The following is a 22355-nucleotide window of genomic DNA, read 5'->3' on the forward strand; positions in this document are numbered from 1 at the left end:
TGACGTGCATTATTAGGAATATGTGCAAAAATTCTGAGTTTTATACATAATTATATCAATAATTATATATTTAATACAGCTAAAAGCGTGATGCCCGTGACGATGAAGTGCGGACTGCTGCCGAAGCGCTGCTATTATTAACCATTTTGACTTGGAGAAATTAAAGCGTTCTGCGTTAATTGAATTTTAAAGAATGTATGACGTCGCACTGAATATAAATATTTAGGTGAGGTTGTATAAGGTACGAATCAAATTAGAGCACCAAAACGCGTCGATCTCCGCTAACCATTCGTCCAGTTCGTTCAGTTTGTGCTCTCGCGCTAATTAAAAGTCCAATTTGCAAGTGTTGAAAGGCGGCGGTGAGACGATGACATCTCCTATAATGTGACGACTGCAGCGTAGACATGCATGCACTCTCGTTTATTGCATAAATGCGAGCAGCTCTCGAGACGTTTAACTCCAACATTAGTGCAATTATCGACGCCTGAAAGCGCACCAGTTCCAGCTCTGTATTAAATCGTATCCTACTTTTTCAAGCCAACCAACTTTATACTGTCACCGCTATGACCTGTTTTTGTTTATAATTCACTCAAATTTTCAGAATTGGACAAAATAATATATGTGTGTCCATCCTCTCATGTAAGCCTATTTTGGAATCGAACAAAACCTTAAAGGATTTTCACGCATCTTTAAATTGATTGTCTCCATTCCATTGCGACGGTTTAAATGTTCTTTTATAAATAATGTTAAATTACTTTGCATGTCGCGAAGGGGAAAATTGGGCGCGTGCGGCCTTCAAGATTGAAGGTCTGAATTTCAATTTGGTTTTCGGTCAACGCAGCACAGCGCAGCCTATTGTAATTTCGAAGTTTATTTAGCGAAACCCATGCACTGCGCGTGCTTTTTTCTGTCTAAACTGCAAAAAATCATTACCCTTTCTATGATATTTTATTGAAAGGAAGGATGTGTTTAGTCGTGAGCCCAATTAAAATTCATACTCTGAAGCCGAGGTACGAAGGCATTTTTCGCTCATTCTTTTCATTTATGGCCCGCGCGGCCGTGCAGCGGCGAATGGCGCCTATTTCGCGTAGGTGCGCTCAAGCCGCGCCTTGATTTAGTCGCACCTCCGTTCAGGTTCAGGTGTAATTGAATGCGCTTGCTTACATAGAGAACGACCGCTTTGGGGTTATAAAAATTATGCTGCTCGCTGATAACTAGGATTCGGCATTGAAAATTATTGCACGCTGACGTAATTAAAGGAAAATTATGGGGATCCGGCACAGGTCACCTCAAGATGAAGTGTTTTACAGAATGGACATGTTCTTTTAAATCATCGGCATAGCCTACCAATTTAAATTTTGCAATAAGAAACGCCTTAAAATTCAATGAGTCTGTCGGTCAACAAATGCCCCCAAGAGGCGAAAAGAGCATATAATATTTAATTTTGTAATCACTTAAATGTGTAAACGTTCTGACACATTGTAAATGCAAACGTGAAATAGCGAATTTAGTGGTTAACCATACATAATTGTTGTATGACGTGGGTAAGACATTTTTAAAAGGTTATTTGATTTCATTCTTGTAAGTCCGCGGGATCGACTAAAATAGACTTTCTTTCGGTGTTTAAGAAATTAAACTCTAGAACATTTTAAATTTTAGTTTTCGCTTTGTTACAATTGTTTTAAAGTTTTGTTACGTCTGGAAAACAATTTAATATTTAAAAAGTCAAATTATTAAGAAATTACCCAAGAATGGTTTTAAAATAAAGTGGAGGACCGTTAAGAATAGAGGCGGGGTAAAGGAAAAAATGTTATAAAAGGTGAAAGGGGCTAAAATATTTACTGATGGAAGTCCAGTCAATTCCTTCAAATTTGGAATTCGTTGGAAAAGAAGTTCCACATTTTCGCATCCTTTGTTCCTTTCCACTTCTTTCACTTTGTCATAAAATAACGGAATTAAAAATAGTTCTCTTAATCTTCTGTTTGAAATTGAACTTATCGCATTTTTATACAAATTTTCAACGTTTAATTCAGTGGAAATGGAAATAAATTTTAATTCAAATATAGCGCTGGAAAAGCATCTTAATTAATTGCAAAAAAGTTTTATTTTCTCTGCACTGTATAAAACATAATGTGAGGTTTGCTTGAAACGTTCCGGCAGTGAATTCTATTATTGAATAATTGAGCCGTCACACCTTTTTGGAGGTGTAAATTTTTAATTTCACGGCAAATTAAACTAATTTTATGCCCGTCATAATGCTTTCGTGTAAATGTCTGCTAATCATCATCCCAGAATTATGTTAAACTCTGTATTTGAGTTATTTAAAAAAGCAGCCGCCTCTTTCCATTAAGAAAGCGGAGTATAAATGAGTGCACGTTTTATCCCTATTTAAAAATGCAGTGAATACTTACACACGAATTTTTCTTTAAAAAAAGATATTCTTGCCCATGCAAACTACACAAAGCGTGGAATTGACAAAAAGTGCTTTACTGACACACTTTCGAACACATTTGCACCCACAGTTAGCTTTAAACAAAGCGCACATGCACAATGGTACAATTACCACACTAATATTTGGCCAAAAGTCATTCAAAAAAGCACACGTTTCGCCGCGAAAGACACGATTCGGTGGCGCCAGGAATGCAGCAGGGACTGCCCGGAGCGCAGGGCAGGGGCCTTTGCGGGCCCTGCGCGGGGGGTCATCGGGCGGCCACCCAGCTGCTGCAGTGCACTCGGCGGCGGAGATGGCGGAGGGAGCCGCTCGCTTCGGACAGAGAGCGAACGCGACGACGTCCCCCCGCTCGCCGCCGACCCTCGTGCATTGCAAAATTGCCACTGGGCCCTTCCTTTATCAGTCAGTGATGCACTGTTCGCCACTCGCGCTGCCCGCTCTGGATTCCTGCGCTCGTCCCTAACGTCCAACGCACGCACCAAACGCGCAGGTAAAGTATCAAAACACGCACCACGATTGACTTTTGCAGTTTAAAGAGCATGCCAAATTAGCCGATGGTCGCTAATTTGGGGTTCGTGTTGAGAAGTAAATAATACTTTATTCACTCAAGTGCGCGTCATTTTCTTGTCTTACAGCCGCATAAATTAATATTAACTGGGCCTAACGGCCAACAACCCATTGAACCAATTTCGGGCGAAGAACGATAAGGCTTATATCTGCAAATAAAAATTTTACCAACAATTTATCTCACTTACTCGCACTCAATCCATTTATTCCTTCTAAACAACAAGTCATTTATCAATATTAGAATAACATAATCTCATATTTCATCAATATTTGAGGATCTGGGACCTTCAGTCAAATAAATTAAATTTTTTTCATGCGGTGATTGAAATAAATTTTCTTATTGACACCAGCAAGAAAAAAATTAGATCAACTTAAAGATTGTTTTTAGACTATGAGATATGTTCAATTCCACAAGGAAACATTTTGTCATAAAAACGTCGTTCACACCGCTACAAACTGTGTTCACAGCAACCCTATTCGCTCTCACACCTTTTGATTGAATGTTAACGCATAAATATGCGAGATAAAATAACATACATCTGTTCAAGTATTGATATCAGATTCATCTCTACACACCATGCATGTGAAAAAACTAATGTATACGCGGCGAGTTTCGGTTGAGTGGCAAATTGCATATGTCCATTTAGGGCACATGAGTACCACGCTCATCTGTTATAGTAATTTTATTTTTCAAGTACTGCCATTATTGATTCGTTCTGGCAGTTGCCAATGATAGTCATTCGCGAATCTCTTGCAAACAAATCAAATCACAAAACACACAACATATAGAACTATACACGAGATCATATCGCGGACTTTTTTTTGGCACGGTGGTGTTGCGAAAAATTAAATTTATTTTCGAGATTGATGCATTCGTCAATTTGAGAACATAGGCCAAACCACTCAAGGACACAAAATTAGGGTACAAATTTTCTCTTTCAGTTGCAGAGGTCATTTCGTGCACAAGCTGGTTTGATTTTTTTTTTTTATTAATTTCAAAGAAAAATTAATGAATCAAACTTTCCGTTTTTGTTTTCATTCAGCGGGAAATCTTTTACTATCTTGATCTCTGTAAACAGTGCGAGGGGTTGCTAATAATCTCGAGCACTTTTCATCATTTTAAAAATTAAAAAAAAACAATGCAGACTGTGTTTAGTAAAGAGAGAAAACAAAGAGTATTAAACAACCTTTATAGAAGAGATAACAACGCGTGTCGCTTGTTACACGGATGAAGGCCGGAGAGCAACGCTAAATACAGCTCTACTTTTTCAGTCCGCGCGCAGCGATAGAATGCGAGGAGTATACCTTATAAACGATTTCCAGTTGACCAACATCCAATAAGGTACGCGCGCGCTTTGTAATTAATGAAATTTTTACATAGTTCCACGAGCACGTGCATTTAATTTCTGTTGAAAACACACCGACATTCAACACAAGAGCCGTGACAGAGATATATCCCAGTTCGGATTACCTTTTAGATCTGTGCTGATGCCTATTTCATGAATTAGCAACACCCGAAGGTGTTCACCGTAGACACTTAATGTTATATAATTATTCGCGTCCTTTCTTTTGTGTTTACAGCGACCGTAAATATAAGCTCGCTCGAACGCGCGTCTCTCCGCAACGTGCGTTCGCGTAATAAACGCTTCAAGACGGTGTTATCTCTCGCGCCTGTTGCCTTTTAGAAACGCATATTTGGATTCAGCACTTCCCGAATTATTTTCACTTACACTCAAGAGCGAAAATAATGTTATTAGCAAAACAAATTTGCAAATAATTAGCGCCCTTGTGCGTAATTTGCGAGGCACGCAGCTTAATTTTGTTCAGTTAGCATTGTTGCATTGTTACAAGCTCAAATTTAACTTTTTAATTAAAGCGTGGCCGGCGGCTCAGTTGAGTGAGAGAGAATCATAAAAGCTGTATAGCTAGACGATCTGGTGCAAGATTGTTAGATTCCTAGTGCGAAAATGAAAACGAACCAACAAGCGCCCCAAGGGCACGCGCACGTTATATATTCTCGGCAAAATGACCATAATTTGCAATAATTATTATTCTCCGCTAATTTCTATTCTGTTACCGGTTTTTGAAAGTTGTTCCACACACTCACATATGTTATTAAATGACTTTCCATTGAATATGATTTAATGGCTTCGGCGATTTTTATCTGAATTCTCCTTCTCTGGCCGGCCGCGCGAGCGATGGATTGCTAAATTTGATTATATCATTATTTTGCTTTGCCCATAATTTCAGCGCACACCTGCGCGTACACCTGACAGAAAATAAGCAAGTGCGTGAACTTGAATTTATATGCGAGCGCACGAATTTTAATTAGACGCGTGTATAAAAGGGCGCCGCTCGCTTAGTCGCTTAGAAAACAATGATAATTTACTGCGGCTCCTCGCTCTTGACTCTTGAGGATGCACGCGCGAGCGGCAAAAGGCAGAAAAAGCTCGTTTCGACTCATTATATCGCGAGAGAAGCAGCGGCCGGCTCGGCTGCGCTCGCACTTCCCGTCCCTCAAATGATGATAATTGCCTTCCTTTTCATTTAGCTCGTAAACTGGATTTTTAATTATTTGGAGAGATTTGCTACTACTTGACCAGATTTTGTATTTATACCGGTCAAATTAAGTATAATGGAAAACTGTTAACCATCCACAGTTGGAGTGCAAGCTAAAAGGAATTAAATTTCATGCTGTAAACATTTTCCCTTATTGTTAGGTACGGTTGTCGCCTCTGTCTATTCTTATTTCAAAACAATTGATTTTCCGTTTATCAAAGTATCAGATTGCAAGCACAAATTGAGCTCTGCGAAGCGGGGAAGGTGACAATTAGGGAGGCGTGTTCTCGTCTGAGACGTTGTCGTAATCTTCTAAAGAATTTTTATCTCCTTCACCGGTCATTATATTATTATTTTTTCTGGCTAAAACAATAAGTTTTTGCGCGGTGGATATTTATTTACCTGAAAAGGATACGATCTAGCGCCCATTGTCTTGTCGAGATATAAAATCGGGGGAAAATTGGGTCAAGAATTCTTTAATTTCCCGTGGTAGTGTACGTGTAGAATTTCGTTACAAAAGGCGTGTGTGTTTGAGTGAGCCGCGAGCTGACTTGACGCTGAGGATTCTGGAATGTAGGCAACGCGCCCAACATGCTAAATGAGCTTTCAAGAAATCAACACGTTTTCGTTCTCATTCGATAATAGCACTTAATAACGCCACCGCCTCGCACCGAATTATTTTCTGATTCACTCTATTTGCAGCATTTTTCGGCAATTGCGAAATTAGTTCACCTTGCAATTGTCGGTTTAATTGAATACGAGGCGCGTGTACAGGTTAAAATGTTGGTGGCAACACATAATTATCGAATTTTCGCCGTACCCCTTGGCAACGCTGACCTGAAATGGTAATTTAAATGTTTTTTCTTCAGCGAGTTGTCCTCATCCGAAGTAGCTTGAGGTCGATCGTATTCCTTGCGCGTAGCTCCAATTATTTTCATGCGTTTTTAAATTCACGAACATAATTAATTTGGCCTTTTTGCAATTTCTTAATGCTACACTTTCTTTGCGATCAAATTGGTGGGGTGTGCGCATAATATATAATTTACATAATTCTCCTGGCATGCAAACAGGCGCATAAATCATCCGCGAAAACGATTTCGCAAAACCAGGCGCGCTACAATCTATTTATTTTATTACAACTGCTGGTGGGAATGAAGTGATCAAAATCAGCATTCTCTGGTTGCGATTCCCCGAGATTTATGTCTTTTTAAACGGCAGCAAAGTGTCGCTGATAGCGGTCCTGCCCAGCGTGTTACACATTCCCGGCTCGGCACTGCTCTCCTCACACACGAGAGTAGTGCGCCAATTATTTATTCGGCTGTCAGAGGGCGAATAAATAAACAATCGCGATGAGCAGAGCAGACGAGAGGGCTTCTCGTTAATTCCCTGCCCAAGCTGTAGCGATTCTTTTCACCGCACGTTATAAATTTCAGCCTTCTGCTGATTTCAACAATCGCGTCTTGATTGATTTTTTTATCTGATTCTTTGCTTGTTTGTTTTTGTTATTATTGCTGAACTATTTTCGAAATCTAGAGGAAATTGGCTATGATGAAAGAATTTTTCTCAAACTGCGTGGACTATCTGTAAATGTTTATAAAATATTGTTAAAAACTTGCACGAGAGGAAATAAAGGTAAATGAAATTACAGCGCGCACTTAGTGTTCCTAGAAAGACATTTAAAATTAATTATGCTATGAGGAAAAGGCATTTTATTTAACTCTGTTAGCATGTTTTGGCTTAGCAGCTTTTAATCACTTCACAAACCTATCCAATTAAGTTCATTAACTCGTCAAATAAATTTTGTATTTTCGAAACTAAAAGAGTCAGAGTTTTATTGAGCACAATCTATTAGAGTTTTCGGAACAAAGCACCCACATCAAATGCACTTCATCAAAATTAATATCAGCTTGGTGTTTGTTTTCGTTTTCGCTTTCCTTGTGATGACAAACAACTTTTGGAATGAATGCTCTTAATTTTCATATATAAGCCAATCTTGGTGCAATAAATAAGCTCTCCTTGTTAATTAAGTAGTCGATAGACCGGATTCTACTAATGTATTCTAGAAAAATTACACGAAATCTTTGGAGCCTGATATATATTATGGTCTATCTGGACCAAAATGCTTCAAAGCCGTGAATATAGATTTTCAAAGCAATTTGAGCGCAGCAACAAGTGGCTTGCAACACATTCCTCAAGAGATTTATTTTGGTTTTCACGCACACGCAGGCAGCCCAGCTGTTATTAATAAAAATATTGCTGCGAATACAATTAAACGCGCGCACAGGCGTATCGATCGTTGCCCGCGGCGAGAGACAAATTTATCTGTCTGTCGTGTCTTTCGCAGATCGTAAGATATTTTGTTATTTATGCCCACACCTTGAGCGCACGGTGCAAAACAAACCAACAAAATCACGTGTGCCGCAAACACATACTGGAATAGAGCTGCGCGAGAGAGAGCGTGTGCGCGCATAAATACATATTTTTCTTTTAATTTTGCCCGCGTTTTTTATAATTAAAACGTCAGGTGGTCGAGTGAATTATGTTTTTGTGCGACGTGCGTAATTGCCGCGCACGAATATAATTACTCGTCGAAAAATGCTGGCCAGCCGATAATTGCATTCTGATACTGATTTATGGCGAATCAGTAAATTCGGTCAATACCGTTTCGATTGTTTGTGGCCGATAATAATATAGTATTTCATAAAAGAGCCTGAGAGAGATATAATGAGATATCTCTCGGCGGTCGGCCGTGCCGCCGCCGCCGCCGTGGATGACGTAGCCGCCGCCCGCCCGCTCCAAATTGTTGCTAATGGTCGGTCTCTCTCTCTCTCTCTCTCTCTCTCTCTCGCTCCTCAACCCTGTGCTGCACACCTGAGCATAAGTGTCCCTGTGCACACCTGCAAGCTACGAGGTTCCAATGCATAGTCTTGGCTTTGAATTCTATTAAAATGACCGTGTAATAAACAAACTAATTTTCTCTCTAATTTGGATGCTATTCTGAAAATTCCAGAGCAATTTAATTTTTTATTTTCATCGGCTTTTACGACATTTTAATTGGCCTGGAGGAAAATAAATATACATAAGAATCAAGTTCATGCTATTGCATCTGTTAGGCAGCATATCACTGAAATGTCTCATGTTGTTGCGCATAAGCTTGCCATAAAATGGGCATTCAGAATTCATTTAAAAATATTTAAATTTGAAAGCTTTCGTCAAAATTTTAGCTCACTTGTATGCATAATACAAAATTCATTTATTAAAAAAAAACAGATTTCCAAACATTTTCATACATGTATTTCATAAAAATGGCTCACTACTTAGCATTTTAAGCATGGAAAATGACAAATTTTGCCCGTCTTGTACTTATTATCTACTATCACGCTAAATTACTGTCTGAACATTATTTCTCATCGTTTCAGCTTTCAAAATAGCTTGAGTTGGGGCGAATAACATCTAAAAATATATTTCCTAAAAATTCAACCAATTATGCCGTGTGAAATTTCACCGTTGTTATCTGAGTGGTCCGCTTAGTCACTGCTCGCTAAAGAGTGAAATGTGTTCTGGCCAATTGCCGAAACGCGAATTGTGTTAAACACATGCATGCTAATAAGAGCGAGCGCGGCTTTTACAAATTGGCACCCACATTATTTGTTCCTCTCTCAGCGGTGCCTGATAAGGCTACAGACTTGCCGACACGAACGTCCGCTTGTATCCCAAATTGGTCAATCGGTTCTCTCTGTCTCTGTCGACACTCACTCAGTACAATCCCACTTTGGGCGTGAGAGTTTAGTAGGTGATTGACTCTTCGGCGTCGAGGAATTAGGATATGTGCGGCCATAAAATTTGTCGTACAAGGCAATGTATCGTTTAATGAGGCGAAATTTCAAAGCTCCCCTTTTATGTCCATAGAAACCCAATCAATCACCTATCGCAATTTGAAGAACTGAGAATTTGCGATATTTTGAGTACATCAAAATGAACGGTGATCAGTAATTGGCCCAATTTTGATGTGCACGACTTGTTGATGTCAGAAAACGCCAAATTAATTTTACCGTAATGAATCTGCTTTGCTCGTAAATGTCAGAGGAATTTTCACGAACGAAATGAAACGAGAATGTACACGATTTTTTTACGTCCATCAGAAATATCAATGGATTTTTGAATCAAAAAAGGTGTTCATCAAGTGGTGAAACTATCACATGATCAGGATTGGGATTGGATACAATAAGGCTTTCGGTCAATCGCTCACTGAGGTTATATCTCACAACCAAGTAGTGGTGACAGCAGTAGTCAAGTTAGTTTAAAAAAAACTTGTCAACGCGAGTCTGCATACCAAATTTCACAATAATTTGACAAAAAGTGATTCTTCAAAAATTAGCATAGGAACCCCCATAAGACCCCAAACAAAGGATTGCCTCCATATCTCACTAATGCTGCTATATAGATATTACATAACCTTTTCTTGGGTCATGTTCTTCTAATTTCATGAAAATCTACACGTCTGATGCAAAAATATTACTTATTCAATTTCGGTCGCTATCCAGGGTTTCATTGAGTAGTTTAAAATTAAAAATTTCAATAATTACCACAATTTCGGATGTATCAAACATTTATCTGTCCATTGAAAATTGTTTTAACAATTGTTAAATGGACATTTTGTTAAAACTATTTTCAATCTTGAATGGGTTTTCTTGATAAACATTATGAAAGAACAACATTATTTGTTGGTTTTCATGTAGAGCAAATTGTGGTTTTATTATTATTGTTAACATCAAAATGCTGCTAAACCAATAAATTACAGGTTCCATTCAAAGTAATTCTCCTGAATTCCGTTCTGGCACTCTCTGAATTCTTAAACTTGAACATATTTAAATTTGGGCGTCTTTTTTACGAATACAATATCATCATTGGTGATAGTCATTTAAGAGAAGCAGATAATTTTAAAAGAAAACAAATTAGGGGGTATTTTTTCTATTAAAGATTTGTTCTCGAAGCTTATATCTTTCATCTAAAAAATCCCAAGTTGTGCGAAATAAAACCTGCAAGCTTGTAAAACATGCATTCTTCACAGAAAATATATCCCATAAAACTGCCAGAAACGACATAATATATCACACCCAAATTGAACACGCGATCAAGCAGCAAGTGATTTGCGTACCGCCGTCAGCAAATAGTTTCATGCGTCCACTATACTCCACACACCCAAATTGCACCAATCAAATGCTCAATAATTTTGTTAGTTAAAATATGATTATGCTCTGTATTTTAATTGCGGCTATTATAGCATTGCGGCTTTCACACATTTGGCTCCACAATTAGTAATGGTTATGAGGAAAATTACCGTTTTACAAGTGGATTGCGTGCGCGGAACGTGAAAAGCAGTCTGCTATCCTTATTTTTTCCGCCGTTTCGCTCGCATCCCTGAGGCTTTTCGCGCTCGGTATCTAATCCAAAATCATATGCAAAGTTGAGTGGGCTCGTTCCCTGCATGTAATATACACTATCGTTCACACAGGAATGCGTCATTGTTTCTCACTCGGCACAGTGCAGAGCTGAGCGCCGGGCGATTTTATTGTACGCAATAATATTGTTCGGCAGAGAAAGCAGCGCGATTCTCGGGAATCGCAAATTGCGAAATCCGTCCGTCCGGGGCGCGCAAACACTTTAATCGTTTATAATAAACGCGTACATATATATAAACAGTTGACTAAATTCGGCAGAGTTTTATTTGTTGTCCAGCGGCGGCGAAATTAATCCGTTTGTCTTTTCCTTTGAGCATCGAGTGAAAAGAAAATTCAAATGTAACCCAAATATAATAATGCTGGTCGCGATTAAACGTTTCGGGGTTATTAAAAATGTCGCCTGCGGTGATCTAGATATGAAATGTTGCCCGCGTACTGACCAATCGTTTCTCTTGCTGCTTTGGATATCGCACACAATAACCAAAAACACACGCTATCTCCGCATCTCCGAGACAGCGCCAAAATTTGCATTTCGCAATTGCTTTTTATGCTCAACACGCTCACGTGAATAGAAAAAAACGTTTAACTTTGGCAAGCGAGCCAGCCATCGTGATTTCGTCTAAATAATGAAAATTATAATGAGGTGAATCCACGGCCGGTTCTTAGAATTGCCTTTCATTATACTATTCTCCTTTTGACGGCATCAAGCCACTAAAATTAATTCAGAAGTTTTAATTCATTAATTAGGTTCCTTTTCTTTGCGGGTTCCTGCACGTGACTGAACTCCGTATAACGGAAAACAAATGTTTGTTCAGCTAAATTTAGCATGAAATATTTGAGGATCAAATTAATTTGACGTGCTCATGACGTATATTAGCCAAGCTGGTTGTATGTACAAGTGCCGAAATTTCCAAGCTGCTTGCGGAACTCTCTGTGTAATCTGACAATAACATCTGGACCAAAATCCTCGGAGTTTACACATTCAATCGAGAAGATGGGTGTTTTGATTATGAGATTTTTTAACGAAACCAGTTGTATACACAAAGTAAAATTAGTCAAGAGGGAGATGCTGATTAAATTGCTAATATTTATCTTTGGTGAAGTGCACCTTCAAAGACTCATTTTGGATAAAAAAACTGTAATTCTGTTCCATCCTAGTATAAAGGCTGTCTAAGCATCAAGGTGATAAATTGTCATAATAATGAGCCCGCTATTTGTTTGTAAAGCAAAATATTCAATCGTAAAATACATAGTTACACATTTAATCACAGATCATTTTGCTAGCATAATGGTGGGTAGAAATGATCTTGGAGATATTTTCATAATCCTTGAGCAGAGTGGCAATGAGTGAGATATTAATGGGTTTCAGAGTAGGCTATAAAATTATTACGGTTGATCCGATCATGATATTTGCTTTGTATTGTTTAGTAGGTTTTCCCTGATAATAAGTGTTTCATTGATATTTGGCCATCAATAACTTGAAACACCTCGCCGTAATATATTTTAATGTATATATAGCTCTAGTCTGCTCATATTGATTAATACTGAGGTTGATCTACTAAATCGCCCCCTTCTATTTTACGCTTTAAACTAATTTAAATAGGTCTGTATAACTTAATAGAAATTTATACAGCATATACCCACTTAAATAGTGGTAGTGCAGCATGCGCATTTATAATACACAGACTGCATTTCATGCGAAATTAAAATACCTTCCTATGCACCTTTAGAGAACAACCGATTAATCTTAAATAAACAAGTACACTAGCCATAAATTGGATTAGATCAGCGACCTTCAATTAAAGCGGTCTCTGGGGCAGATCACTCAATCTCATCAATATTTACTGCATATTTATGCAAATTTGAATGAACTCGTTTTTAATTGGTTTTTGCAATATGGTTTCTTTTTTCTCGCAGGCGAGAAGAATTAAGGTTTAGTGACCCAGCCCCGCTACTAGGATGGCGTCGTCCGACAACCCGATGCCGCACAGCATCTTGCACGTACCCAACTCGAACCCGAAGGGTGAGGAACGTAGGGTGAGCCTTGCGGTCGGTGATAACGCCCCCAGCAAGGACAACCCAGCCTTCGAGAACGATGACGAGGCGGCCAATGGTCACTCGACTAAACGCTCCTCAGGTCAGTGTGAAACCGTAGCTAGAGATCAAACCACACCGGCGATCGATCATAGTGCGTCAATTACTACCGTCTGTGATCCTCCAGCAGACACGCACCGCAAGCACAAAAGCCCGCTGGCGCTACCGAATGGATTTCCCGAGGAGAACGTGTATGGCAAGCAGGAGAAGGAAAAGAAAAGGTTTGTTGTGCCTCACATTTCATAATCTAATATTCAATCGAGAAAGTTTCTTACCTACTTTCATTTAATGATACCTGTAAGAAACCAAACATTTTGTCTAAAAAATCCCAGAGTGTTAAGTTACAAGGAAATCACACTTTATTGCAATTAAAAAACTAAGGAAAAATCTCAATAACACTTTTTGCGGAAATTTAATCAGGATGGGGAGTGAATAATTGTACTGTGCGTGTATATTTTTCCCTTTAATTGTTTCGCCTACCTGGTTATAAATTTGCACTTTTTAGAGCCATTGATAATTTTTTTTAGTTCATTTAACTCAATGAGTATTTTTGTTCAATTTGTATCAAGATTTTTTTAATAAAAGCTCCCTTTCCTTCAGCTCTTTGTTGAATTTTTCACAAATTTTTAATCATCTCCAAGATTTAAAATTTAGTGGCCTTATCAGAAGGAAAAAACCAAATTTAATGGTACCGCTTATTCTCATGACTATTTTTTTCCATCATGGTCCCCACGAATGAAAAAAAGCTTTTTTATGACATATTGACTTACGAATGTGACCTATTGACTGCAAGAGTAACCGAAACGCTGCTTGAATCAAAATACGATCAACTATAATATAGTAATTCTTTCTCGATCAATTTATTTAAACGCGATTCTCAGCATTCGATTCATGTTGTAATCCTCATTACATGATATCCTGGCTAAATATTTTAACAATCGTTTAAAAATGATGAAATCATCCAGGATTGCGCACAAATAAAATTAAAAATTTCATTCCAAAATCTGCAGCTTGTGGGATTGGTTGGCCTTGATGCCGAACGGCGAGCAGTTTGCCCGTTTGGTGGCTTACATGGTGATTGGACTGCTCATCTGGAGCATCATGTACGTGCTGCTGGGCCAAGACGCGAGTCCCAAAGGCGGTCAGCTCTTCCAGATCGCCGCGATGTGCATCGTGGCCAAGCTGGGCGGGTGGCTGGCGACACGCGTGCGGCTGCCGGCGCTGCTCGGCATGCTGGTCGTCGGCATCATCGCCAAGAACGTCGGCCTCATCACCGTGCACGGCGAATACGAGCACGTCGTGTCCGACATTCGTAAGGTGGCCCTCGTGATCATCCTGATCAGGGCTGGTCTCGACCTCGACCCCAGTGCGACCAGGAAGCTGTTCGGCACCATCCTCAAGCTGGCTCTCGTGCCCTGGCTCATTGAGTGCTGCATGGTCGCCATCCTCTCGCACTTCCTGCTCGACTTGCCCTGGGGTTGGGCATTTATGCTGGGGTGAGTTCATTGAGTTTATTTTTAATTACGCTTAATGGTTTTGCATTAATAGTTAAAATAATTTTCCCGGTGAGAAAAATGCTAAAGTATAATTTACGCACGAGAAATATAGATTATTTATTTAATCATGAACTTGTGCAAAAAATGAATGTCACTGCTTATTTTCATGACCAACTCAACAAGCAACGAATGATAAAGTCAAGAGGAAAATTTTCTACACGTTGGTGACATTCAGACGTGACATACTCTCGTCAAAGCTTTCACGAATCATTGATTTATCGCGCTAGTTGATCAAACAATCAACATTTGCGATTATACAACTCAGTAACTAAAACGTGATATTTTCAATCCCGGAAAAAGGTGATTTACCTCCTTTCAACTGATTTGAACGAATTGAGTTTTCCAATAGCTCATGTTATCTCTTACATTTATTTTAAAACCTATATCTTATATCGCTTTACACTATATTGAAGTATTTTTATATGAAATGATTAATAATACTTGTGCCTGATCTATTTAATTGTAAGGAAGACTAAAAAATAGGTGCGAAAATATACTGAAATTATTGATCATAAATTTTGTATTGCCATAAAATATACATCAAGTTGACGAATTATCGCACTTATTTTAGTGCTTGGCCAGAAAAAAACTTTATCAAGTGCATACATAAGCTGAAACAAGGACGCTGAAATGCAAAAATATCTTAGCTTGTATTCATTCATTACTGTTGAGTTGGCGGAAATGCGCAAATTAACTTTTTTCTAGTTTATCTGTTGACCATTGCCGTAAAACGTTAGTTGACAAGGTCGAATTCTTCATTTGTTGCGCAACTGCTGCAACTGCATAATCTCGAAAAAAACTCTGGTCAGCTGTACTCATACTATATACATGCTCATTAAGATCAAATGAATGTAGAAATACAAAATCCTCAAGGTATGAACCTTGACTTACCGCCGTATCACCAACAATCTTTATCAAAAAACAAAACAGCTGTATGCAATTAAATTTAGTTCTGGTTTTGAAACCCGAAGGCAGCAATTTACTAAAATTGCTGGTATGTGGACGCCTTAAAAATTTGTATATAGCGCATAAAGTGTAGGCTGCACCACTTTTGTGATTGATCTACAAGGATTTTACAGCAAAAGGAAAAATCAAAATCAGAGTCGACCGATCAATTTTCGCCTTAGCGTTTTCTTTCACTCACGGCTCCTAATAATAATTATTGGTGTGTCGATTCTTGTCGCTCTCATGAAATGTGCGCGCCCGCGCTAAATTCTGCACGCGCGAGCACACAAATTAAGTCGTCAGGTTTCCCCTTTAAATCGGTACGGACCCTTTGATATTAAGGTGCTGACCAGTCCAATTTGACCAATTTGCGCTGGAAGGCTATTACGCTGGTGAAATTATATACACGCGAAAATTGGTTTGCACTAGAATTGAAATAACAAGAGCGTGTGTGTGTGTGCGTTGCAGGTCAATTGAGGCCGCCGTCTCGCCAGCCGTGGTGGTGCCTGGGCTGCTGCGGCTGCGACTCAAGGGCTTTGGGGTGGCCAAAGGAATTCCCACTCTGATCCTGGCCGTCACTGGCATCGACGACGCGTTCTCCGTGGCCGCCTTCGGAGTCATCTCCAGCGTCATGCTGACCTCAGGCGAGTTAATTTGCATGCAATCATGCAATTACGTTAATCAAAAATCTAAGCTCTCCCCGCCGCGTGGCCGCCGCCTTACGTCACACACAATATGTTATTATTATTATTTATCGAATAAAAAACGAGATTGAGTAGTGGCCAGCCAGCTGGCCGGCTGGGCGCATAATTAACTTGTTCCGAAAATTTCAGGCTCGCTGTTGTACACGGTAACCCTTGGGCCGGCCTCCGTTTTGCTGGGAGTGGCCTATGGATTGGTCTGGGGCAACATGACCCGATTTGTGCCGAAACAACATGATGTAAGTAATTACAAATAATTGTAGTTCACGAGACCAATAATTTGATCCATTAAATTTAACAGCCGTATGCGGTCCATTTGAGGGTATTGTTGCTCTTTTTCGGAGGTCTCATGGCGGTGTTGGGCAGCGAAAAGATAGGCTACGAAGGCGCCGGGCCGCTTGGAGTCATCCTCGCATCCTACATTTGCGGATGCATTTGGATGGAACAGGGTTGGGAAGTTGAAGAGGTTTGTTTTGTCACCACTTTAAAATTATTTGACGCTTTGAACTTTGATACAAGAACATTTCAAATGTTTCAAATAATTTAAGATTTTAAATTGGAATTAATACTCCAATTTTACCTGATTACACGATACGTTGAGGAATGTTGCCTCAGCGATTAAGAATGAAAAAAGAGTTAAAAACAATTTTCAGAAAAAAAACATTCTATTGGCTTGTGCGGTTGAAAAATTGTGTAGCGATATCAATAACAGAATCAAATTGATTATTTTATTGATCTCCTATTTTTATTTAGTTTCACTTCCTGACCGTACAAGAAAATGGAAAATTTATAATCCAATGAGGATATTTTTTTGAAATTTGTTCTAGTTTTTTTTTAAAATTTAAAATGTTCATTTTTCCACAGAACCCTGTCGCTATTTCCTTTGAAGTGTTTTGGCTGATCTTCGAACCCATTCTGTTTGGAATGACTGGCACTCAAATAGATTTTTCACAAATCGATCCCAAAATTTTATGGAAGGCAATTTTGTGCATTGGCGTGGCTGCATTCATCAGGATTTTCTTCACTATCATTATTGCCATTGGCTCAAGACTCAATTTGAAGGAGAAGATTTTTATTTCATTTTCCTGGATGGCCAAAGCAACTGTACAGGTTTGGCACTCATTTATTAATTAATTAACATTTTAATTCACTGATATAATGAATAATTCTAGGCGGCTTTGGGACCAGTTGCTATTGATCTAGTGAGAGAACACGGTTCCGAAGAAGAAAAAGAATATGCTCGCTCACTTTTAATGGTAAGTAGCTAATAGCAGGAAAATATTTCTTAAAAAAATTGGAAACTGAACGAATTAACATTAAAATTTTTAAACTATGGAGTTACAGAAAATGTTGAAATAAATATCAATCAATGGCTGAGCGGGATAAAGCGATCTTCTCAACTTTAATTGTCATTGACTTCTCAATGGCACTGAATGTGAACTCTGAAAGGCCTAAAATTAACTCGCTTACCTATTTTTTAAAGGTGTGCGTGCTGTCCATCCTGTTGACGGCTCCTGTTGGTGCTGTTACGATTGCTCTGACCGGTCCACGCCTGCTGAAGAGGACCACAGCCACCATGCCTGAGGGCTGGAGAAGGCACACACGACCTTCCCTGCGAGACATCTCGCTCAATGAGGAAGACATTGAGGACGACGATGAACCGGAGCCAGAAGCGCCTCCTCCTAGCGGCAGAAGGTCAACTAGGAGCAGCATCAGAGAAGTCCTGAACCGCTGAGTTAGAAAACTTCATTCACACTTAGAAATAAGGATCGCGGTTTTACTCTGTAAATAATGCACACGAGTTTTATATTTTATGTACCATACTAACATGTAGGCAACCTTTAATTATTCTAGCAGTTAAGGCTAATAATAAAGTTTCAGAGGGGTTCTGTGAGACTCGATGCCACTTATTTTCCTATAAAAACTGAATGACAGTTGCTTGTGAGTATTTGTAATTATTGTAAAAAGGTAACTATTTGACAATAGTAAAATGATCTTCCAAACTGCATGAATGCAACGTTTTAATTAATAATAATTATACCCATATTTTTTGTTATTTTCAGTCTTTTCCAAATTGCTAACTAAGTAATTCACATCCAATACACAATTTGTTAAACTTTTTGCTTTGATCAATCAATCAATCATTTCAAGCTAGCCAATTTAGGGCAGTTAAAAATACGTGTAAGTAGTACAATAAGACAATAATAGTTTCATTTCACTTTAAAAATCGTATGATCGCTTTACTGTTCAATAAACATCAAATACAAAGGTTCAACAGTGACGTTTTAACTTGCCGAAAGTTAACTCACCATTCAATATACTTTCAATGACCAATACTTTACTCATCTTGACCAAGAATTTCAAAAATGACACTTTTCCATGATTAATGAACAGCAGCTTGACAGTTAATGAATAAAATATGGGAGCCAAAATAACTACTAGAATTTGGCGAATTTCGGGGGCGGCATGAGCTTTTGCTCTGTGCTGGCAGGTCTCTTTTGTGGGGGCTTTGGGCAATATCTCTCAATGAAATCCAGAAGATATTCAGTGGTGACTGGTTGGAGAATGCTTGTCATTACGCCTGCAGAACAGATACACATGAGAAAAAACCAAGGATTAAAATGACGCACTCACCTTGCACCGTGGAGTACGCGTTTGGATATGATTTGTCAGTTCGCTCCCTCATCAACTCCCACTCATTCCTTTCATTCAGTCGACATTCAATTATTTTCCCGTCCAGATCACGGACGGCCTTGCTGACTTTGATGGACCCATACGGTGTGCTGAGGCCACCGCAGTAGAGCTGCCCAATTTTCTTTTTGATCAGGCTAAATAAATAGCGATTTAAGTAGGTGAAAATGGGAGTGGTTGGGAGAATTTACCCTTCCCCTTCTTGCTGCACTACTTTAAGCTTGAAATCCACCGAGTTGTGAGATGAAGGTTTCCATTTCAGCACGTCATCACACCTTCCAGTGATGTAAGGCTATTACAGAAACAAATTGAGAACTATTTTAGGAATCATTATGGTACTCACATCTTCTCTAGGCTGGAAAATCAGACCATCAGGTTCATGTGATAAGCTTTTCCTAAACTTCTCTCCGAGCAATGACTTAGTGGAATGAATGTCAAAGAAATCTTTGCGCCGCAGGCCAAATGGTTCATCATTCCTTGAGATGATGCCTTTGGAAATTGCCAAATGCCTTGGACTAATCACCATTTTCTGCAGGTCACGATAAAATAATTAATTCAATTACATTAAAACGTTAAGAATAACAAACCTCTATGCAATCGTAGCGCTTTCTGAAAGGTATTTGTGAGACATCTTCTCCATCACAACAAATAATATCGTAAACCAAGTATCTAGGTACGTCCTTCGTCACAGGCATGCCATCGCTGTTTTTTTCTACAAATCGATCGATCACCATTTCCTGCAAAATAGTAGAGATATTAAAACTATGCTGTCTGATACCACATTCTAGAGCAATTTTAAAAACAAATGGCACAGTATTAATTGTGCACATCGTTTATGCTATTAAAAATTGACGTATGTAGTTCAATTTTAATAAGAGTCATAGAATAAAAAAATCAAGAATAAAATTTATACTTTCATAACTTAAAATCAATTTAAGTTTGATATCCACTCCACAATACTGAAGCTTGACATGCATGTTAAGAGTGGAGCTGACTCTATTAATTTGGCTTGCGACAGAAGAACAAACAGCCACACTTTTGCAATGGTTTGCTCACACAAAATAGAATCCAGCCAAAAAATGTCAAGGTTAGTTTCTTTATATGCTTTTTCTTGGTAATATAGCAATCAGGACTAACCCCATCTAACACGGTGTTAGTCAAGTGTCTTCGGCATTCCCTGTCGCTGGGGTGTGGAAAAGTGAGCCCTTCCACCTTGAAGATGCAGTGATCTCTGTCAGCAAAGTATATCTGATTGCGGCCCAGAATTAACATCATGTATCGAGTGCCGTCAGCCTTCCAGGACACCATGTAGGGCTTTTTCAATTTGAAAATGTTGGTCTGGTCCATAGACACAGGTTGGCAGCCAGGAAAACCAGTCCTGTGGCGCATATTTGATATTAATTTTTAACATGCATCACAGTTTGTACTAACGATGTCCAGTGGCAGAAGTCCTGGAACTTCCACTGCAAGTTTTGTAGCATTGGCTGCTCTGTGATTGATGTAACGCCGCTGACTCCTTCCATGAAGACTGGATTTTTCTTGACCCTATCGCGTTTTCTTTGGCCATTGCTGAAATATAAGTTTACTTTGTGATTAAAACTGTAAATGAGCAAATATTGCAGGTGAATTTACCTCGAATTATGTTTCAGTCCTTCGTTCTGCTCGTCTTCATCCTCTTCATCTTCATCTTCTGCAAATCAAATATTGTTATTATTCATGGGTCAGTACAGCGAGAGATTACCTTATAATTAATCTTTTTGCAATATTTTGCTAGTATTGTATGCCTTTTCTTTTAAATTGTATGTATTGACAGGCAATAAAAAACAAAAGTATATAATTAAAGACAATATTATTAAACAAAATATTTTGATTTATGATATAATTTGGTTATGTTATGCTGTGAGCGAAATTAAATCCGGGTTCAGCTAAAATAGAGGGAATGATTTTTGCTGGGTAAATTTTAGTTAGATCAATTCTGCTCACTAAATATACATTAAGAAAGAGAGTGTGACCGACAAGAACTTTATGTTATTGCTTGAAAATAGACCAAAAAACCTAAGGCTACATTAATCATTAATGAATACAAAAATGGGCACAACAATAAGATTAAGGCATTAGTGAAAAACACACCATAACACCATGCTGGCTTTTCTGGAGCTGAAATCACGTCACTCGGGTCGTCAAAGCGTTTGGCCAGTTCAAGCAAATAATCCTGCTTGTAGATTCCGGGTTCTCTGAACTTGCTGAAAGCTTGTACAGCTGAGTCTAGACTCCAGTCCATTTCACTCACAGCAAAAGCTATCAGCATGAAACCAGTTCTGTTGAATCCGTGAGTGCAGTGCACACCTTAGATTTTGAAAATTTTTAGATAGTCTCATCATCATCGATTTAGTCTTTCATAATATGACTCACCAATTGATTTGAGTGGGTTTTGTGCTATAAATTTTTTACAAATTCGAATAAAAACATCAGTCTGCTCTAATGAAGGAGTTTCTCCATGACCTCTACAGGACAACTTGACGTAAGTGCAGTTTCTACTCTCCACTTCAGCTTTGTCGTAGAACCTTGATGTGTTCGTCAGATCAATCCAAAGACCAATTTCACACTAAAACATAGCTAATAAATGTAAAATTTGCATAATCTACGCTTAAGATCAGCTCACCTTGTAGCTCTTGAGTGAGTCGAATAGCATGCTTGGGGGAAACCTGTACTCGAGGCTGACTTTGTCGTCATACCTGGAGTCCAATGGAGTTTTGAACGCGAGGAACTTGTTGAATAACAAAGAACCCGATTTGCGTGGACAATGCAGCCATCGAGGAGGAATCGGTCCAGGATCCTGGGAGCCCATCTTTATCTTTATGTAACTGTGTCAGCGATGAGTGAAAGGCAGTTGATGTACGCGTCTACAACGGACCTCTCACGACTTCGCGACTGCAGCTGTCGATTGCGTTTGCCACGAGCGCTTAAACACCCAACCCAAACAATTTTCAGACAGAGAAAAAGTTTGTGCACGACTTCACAGAAAATCAGATTGCAAAATTCAGCAGGAGAGTCTCATACGACGGGAAACTGGCCGATGTTTTCAAGATTCTACTCGTTTGAAGCCGCCATGTTAAAACTGAAACAAAAGACAATCAGAGGAGTCTGCACCAATAGTATAAATAGTCACACTTTTGGCGCGTAAACAAGGTACAGTTCAAAAGTTTCGCACGGTCTGGTTCGTCTAGGTGACAAAACCAAACAAAGAGGAAGTGTGATTTTTAGTATGTGTACGATAGATACATTAAATTTTTTTTAAATTTTCGTTGTATATAATATTGATGTTTAT

The 22355-nt window shown here is 38.9% G+C and overlaps 2 protein-coding genes across 4 annotated transcripts; one reads left to right on the top strand and one right to left on the bottom strand.

Annotated features, from left to right (window-relative positions):
* Positions 1–2803: 2803 nt before the first annotated feature.
* On the top strand, positions 2804–18344 carry LOC135942353 (sodium/hydrogen exchanger 9B2-like). Of its 3 annotated transcripts, none has more exons than XM_065488423.1 (10): positions 2804–2942; positions 12958–13177; positions 13262–13355; positions 14145–14630; positions 16104–16279; positions 16469–16575; positions 16638–16802; positions 17201–17446; positions 17509–17592; positions 17820–18344. In XM_065488423.1, the coding sequence occupies exons 2-10, from the start codon at positions 13000–13002 to the stop codon at positions 18069–18071; spliced, it is 1788 nt and encodes a 595-aa protein (XP_065344495.1). In that variant the 5' UTR covers positions 2804–2942; positions 12958–12999; the 3' UTR covers positions 18072–18344. The 3 variants fall into 3 exon arrangements, with proteins under 3 accessions (XP_065344495.1, XP_065344497.1, XP_065344496.1); XM_065488425.1 differs by having other exon boundaries at positions 2805–2942; positions 13265–13355; XM_065488424.1 differs by having other exon boundaries at positions 2816–2941; positions 12954–13177.
* On the bottom strand, positions 18139–22116 carry mRNA-cap (mRNA-capping-enzyme). Its single transcript, XM_065488422.1, has 11 exons — positions 21690–22116; positions 21440–21632; positions 21158–21373; positions 20660–20717; positions 20459–20596; positions 20165–20405; positions 19615–19764; positions 19371–19556; positions 19219–19319; positions 18971–19164; positions 18139–18917 (listed from the first exon to the last, which is right to left on the bottom strand). The coding sequence occupies exons 1-11, from the start codon at positions 21873–21875 to the stop codon at positions 18775–18777; spliced, it is 1806 nt and encodes a 601-aa protein (XP_065344494.1). The 5' UTR covers positions 21876–22116; the 3' UTR covers positions 18139–18774.
* Positions 22117–22355: the final 239 nt, after the last annotated feature.

The sequence above is a fragment of the Cloeon dipterum genome, chromosome 4 (assembly GCF_949628265.1).
Source record: "Cloeon dipterum chromosome 4, ieCloDipt1.1, whole genome shotgun sequence".
Classification (NCBI taxonomy): Eukaryota; Metazoa; Arthropoda; class Insecta; order Ephemeroptera; family Baetidae; genus Cloeon; species Cloeon dipterum.